Source organism: Scylla paramamosain, chromosome 38 (genome assembly GCF_035594125.1).
Source record: "Scylla paramamosain isolate STU-SP2022 chromosome 38, ASM3559412v1, whole genome shotgun sequence".
Taxonomy (NCBI): Eukaryota; Metazoa; Arthropoda; class Malacostraca; order Decapoda; family Portunidae; genus Scylla; species Scylla paramamosain.
Window position 1 is genome coordinate 10,318,729 of NC_087188.1, and position 5,006 is coordinate 10,323,734.

Below are 5,006 nucleotides of genomic sequence, written 5' to 3' on the forward strand. Positions count from 1 at the left end.
GTACAAAAATTAAAACAATAAACAAAAATTATCATAAACTGACCAAAATCAAGTAAGAGATATACAAGTGTGTTTAATTTACAGAGTATTATCCAGAAGAAGAATATTACCTACCCTTAAATGTAAGAAGAAATGCGGATGATAAAGAAAATAAGCAACTTTTAAAATGTTAATATTTGTGCTAAGTATAAAAATTAAGTGATAAAGCAGAAAATAGAGTTTAAAAGGCGTGCATTAAAGAAAAAATGAGAGAGAGAGAGAGAGAGAGAGAGAGAGAGAGAGAGAGAGAGAGAGAGAGAGAGAGAGAGAGAGAGAGAGAAAGAGAGAGACCCGATGTACTCCATTTGCAACATAAAAGCATAATGAGATTTTAATTCATTCTGCACACTAAGCGTTAATGTTATTTGAGGCGGAGGCTGCCTGCGTGCATATCATTATTGTTACTATTATTATTATTATTATTATTATTATTATTATTATTATTATTATTATTATTATTATTATTAATATTATTATTATTATCATTAATATTACTATTATTATTATTATTACTATTACTATTATTGGTATTGTTCTTGTTTTGTTTTGTTTTTTGCTGTTAGAATTGTTGTTTTTGGTACCAACTTCATTACTAATAATAATAATAATAATAATAATGATGATAATAATGATAATAATGATAATAATAATAACAATAATAATAATAATAATAATAATAATAATAATAATAATAATAATAATAATAATAATAATAATAACAACAACAATAATAACAATAATTAATAATAATAATAATAATAATAATAATAATAATAATAATAATAATAATAATAATAATAATAATAGACTGCCCAAGATATTCCCTCCCTGTTTCTCCCTAAGAATTTTTTTCCAAGCACTACCTATCATCACCACCACCACCACCACCACCACCACCAGTACACCATCATTTCTGGTCACCGCGCCCACCCTCACGGCATAAACCACCACCACCACCACCACCACCACCACTATCCCAAACTACCACCTTCGCCCTGGTGGTCACTCCCCTCACCACCACCACCACGACCACCACCACCACCACCACCACCACCGGGTCTCAGTCAACAAAGGATGAACCCTGAACTTCAGGTCCTAAAAGTCACCTGGGTGGAAGGGCGCGGCAGATGCCTCCCCAGGGGTCAGGGATCCTCGCTACCCCACCCATGAGGACCACCTGGAGGGACCCCTGTGGCACTCCTCCCCCCTTCCAGAGCGGCAGAGGTGAGGTAATGAAATTCAAGGTAACGCCAGAAAGAAAAAAAGGTGAGACTGATTAATGAAAAGTAACAGGTGACACGAAGTAACAAGGTAATGAAAGGTAGCGGAAGGTAAATGTATGACGAGGTGATGATATTTAAGGTGAGAAGGTAAAAAGGAAAGACTGGTTCACGAAAGGCAGCAGGTGGCACTAATTACCAAGGTGATGAAAGGTACAGGTGAGGTAATGAGAGTGAAGGTATTAATCAGAAGACGAAGAAATTATAAAAAAAAAATAATAATAATAATAATACTGAAAGATAACACGTAAGAATAATTAAGGAAAAGACAGAAAGGTAAAGAAAGGTAAAAACAGAAAAAGTAGATTAACAGGTAACACTAACAATAAAAGACGCAACACAATGCACCAGTAACAAGGAACATGCGAGGCTAAGAGAAGGTGGATAAGATGTGGTAAAATGAAGCAACACAAGGAGAGGTGCAAGACAAGGGAAGCAACACAAAGCACCACGAGATAAAGGAACACCAAGGAACTTAAAGCAAAACAACTTAAAGAAACGTAAAGAAAAACACACAACACAAAAGCAACACAAGAAACAGAAAATGAAAATGAAGCGCCACAAAATAACAAGAAACAAGATATAATTACAAAACAAGTAACATGAAAAACTAGCCAATACATGAATCATTTAACGAGTTCTCCTGTTAATTTACGGCTTATTTATTCACTTTGATTAGCATAGAAAGGTAGACATGGATGTAAAGGTAACAGCTAACGACTTCCAGGTGTCATAAACAAACAATTAGCTTTGTTATCACGTCCACCCTCAAAACAAAGTAAATCAAACGAGACTGTAGGTGTGTGTGTGTGTGTGTGTGTGTGTGTGTGTGTGTGTGTGTGTGTGTGTGTGTGTGCTATACCTTGCCAAGCCTTAGGGTGGGGCGGAATCATAAGAAGGAGAAGATAGGAGAGGAGAGGAGAGGAGGAGGAGAGAAGGAGGAGGAGGAGGAGGAGGAGGAGGAGCAGGAGGAGGAGGAGGTCAAGGGTCAAAGATCTGACCTAAGCTGTCCTGTGGCGCCAAAAGTCCATCTTTTCAACACCACGACCCACCAAATCAAGTCTGTGTGTGTGTGTGTGTGTGTGTGTGTGTGTGTGTGTGTGTGTGTGTGTGTGTGTGGAGCCAGGAGTGGGCGTGAGGAGCTGTGGGCGTGGGGGCATGCAGTCGGGCAAGGGTAGACTAAACAGGTCATTTAGGTGGGGCACATTCAGGAGGAGGAGGAGGAGGAGGAGGAGGAGGAGGAGGAGGAGGAGGAGGAGGAGGAGGAGGAGGAGGAGGAGGAGGAGGATGGGGGAGTAGGGGCGGGGTCCTCCATCTCGCCTCACCTCTGCCACCTGACCTTTGGGGGTCCAGGTAGGGCAGACTCACCTGAAGGCAAACTCATTATGTATCCTCATGAATTTACAGGTAATGATCCCCCTCTCGTGCTAATCACAGGTATCCCTCCTTCACCTGCCGGACCCAGGTGAATACTTCTCAATTTAGACAACACGACCACCAAACAGGTAGCCGCATTGTTATTGTTGCTAATATTACGATCTATAGTAGTAGTAGTAGTAGTAGTAGTAGTAGTAGTAGTAGTAGTAGTAGTAGTAGTAGTAGTAGTAGTAGTAGTAGTAGTAGTTAAGAATCTTAATCGTCTACAGCACATCCTTACCTACCTCACTCTACTTCTTCTCATCTTCCCTTTTTATATCCCTCCCGACCTTCCACACTCTCTCTCTCTCTCTCTCTCTCTCTCTCTCTCTCTCTCTCTCTCTCTCTCTCTCTCTCTCTCTCTCTCTCTCTCTCTCTATGGTCACATTACATCTTGGCGTTGACATTAATTGCATTCCAGGGCGAGAATAAAGTTAGTTTTTTCTCCTTTCTTTTTCTTTTTCTTTCTTTTTCTCTTCTTTTTTTCTTTACTCCTTCCTCCTTCCCCCTCTCTCTCTCTCTCTCTCTCTCTCTCTCTCTCTCTCTCTCTCTCTCTCTCTCTCTCTCTCTCTCTCTCTCTCTCTCTCCTCCAACTAACCGCGCCACCGCCCAATATTGCCACTACCCCACACACACACACACACACACACACACACACACACACACACACACACACACACTAAATATCCTTGCACTGTACTTAGCCACTACCAATGTTTCTGTTTTTCCTCCTCCTCCTCCTCCTCCTCCTCCTCCTCCTCCTCCTCTTTCTTCTCTTCTCCGTCTTCCTCTTCCTCTTCCTCCGTCGCCACATTCTTCCTTTCGTGAAATATTAATGAAATTCCTCGACCAAAATTTAATATTCAAGTAAGTACAATTTATCAATTTATGTCGTAATGAAAAACAAAAATATTAAGGTAAATTTTCGTTTCTCTATCTGTCTGTCTGTCTGTCTGTCTGTCTGTCTGTCTGTCTGTGTGTCTGTGTGTTAAGTGTGTGTAAGTGTGTGTGTGTGTGTGTGTGTGTGTGTGTGTGTGTGTGTGTGTGTGTGTGTGTGTGTGCATCAATATTTGCGAGTCTTTCTGATTGTCTGCATAAGTCTGTCTGTCTGTATATGTCTCACTCCCTCTCTCCCTCCCACCCTCCCTCCCTCCCTCCCTCCCTCAGCACCTTCTCTCTCTCTCTCTCTCTCTCTCTCTCTCTCTCTCTCTCTCTCTCTCTCTCTCTCTCTCTCTCTCTCTCTTACACACACACACACACAGTTCAAATTCCTTACCTAAACAGCTCGGCACACGCTGCATCTTGGCCCACACAGGGGAGAGGAGGAGGAGGAGGAGGAAGAGGAGGAGGAGGTACAAGAAAAATAAAATCCTCTACGTATATGACCACGCCCAAAACAGCTCGGGACCACGCCCAGTCCTGCGGCACGCCCTCTGAATTCTCAAGCCACGCCCACGTAACCTGTCCTGCCTCGGCCACAGAGAACCACGCCCACGCACGCCTTGGGGCACACTACAGCTGGGACACGGGACGCGGGACTGAGGGACTGTCTGATGTGGAGGAGCGTTGGGTGAGGGGCAAGACTAGTGGGGTGTGAGGGGTGAGGTTGTAGGGGCGTGGCTGGAGAAGGAGGAGGGGGCGATGGGGGCAGACAGGAGGCAGCTAGGGAGGAGTACCAGCAGCATTGATCATTAATGGGCAGGAGGAAGAAATTCGCACGTTAATTCTCTCCTCGGGGCCTATTTATACCGATTCCAATCCTTTTAGCGGGACGAGCTCGGCAGGTTTCCCCAATCGATGCTCAGGTGCTTTTTCTGCCCACAACAATGGCCCTCCCTTCACTGCCATGCCAACGTATTCACGCCTCTTTTTCCACCAGCCCCAGATTTATGCCGCGGAGTAATCTGGCCGCAGGTGTGGACGCTGGCGGGGCTAAAGAGGAAGGTGAGCAAGATTTATGACGGCTCGGGCCCCTCGCTGGAGCGCCCCCCGGTGGACACAGCCTTTTGTGCCGCCGCCAGCAGGGGCGCGCTTCTCCCCCCTGTCCAGCCCCTTCCTCTTCACTCCCCCTGCACCTCCACACCTCCACCTCTCCACCTCTCCACTCCCCTGCCTCCTATTACCTCTAAACACAACCATTCCCCTTCCTGCACCTCTGTCCGCCCCGTGCCAATCTCTCACCCTGAACACCTCCAGTCCTCTCTCTCTCTCTCTCTCTCTCTCTCTCTCTCTCTCTCTCTCTCTCTCTCTCTCTGCTTGCCCTGAACACCT

At 44.5% G+C, this 5,006-nt stretch overlaps 1 protein-coding gene across 1 annotated transcript in view; it reads left to right on the forward strand.

The window, feature by feature from the left end:
• The first annotated feature begins 1,205 nt into the window (after positions 1-1,205).
• The window catches only part of LOC135091908 (probable serine/threonine-protein kinase ifkA), a 12,544-nt gene continuing 8,743 nt past the window's right edge, over positions 1,206-5,006 (forward strand). Inside the window, exons 1-3 of the mRNA XM_063989972.1 lie at positions 1,206-1,263; positions 4,136-4,305; positions 4,650-4,892. Of these exons, the coding sequence (XP_063846042.1) occupies positions 1,206-1,263; positions 4,136-4,305; positions 4,650-4,892 (471 nt within the window). The remainder of the gene's footprint in view (positions 1,264-4,135; positions 4,306-4,649; positions 4,893-5,006) is intronic.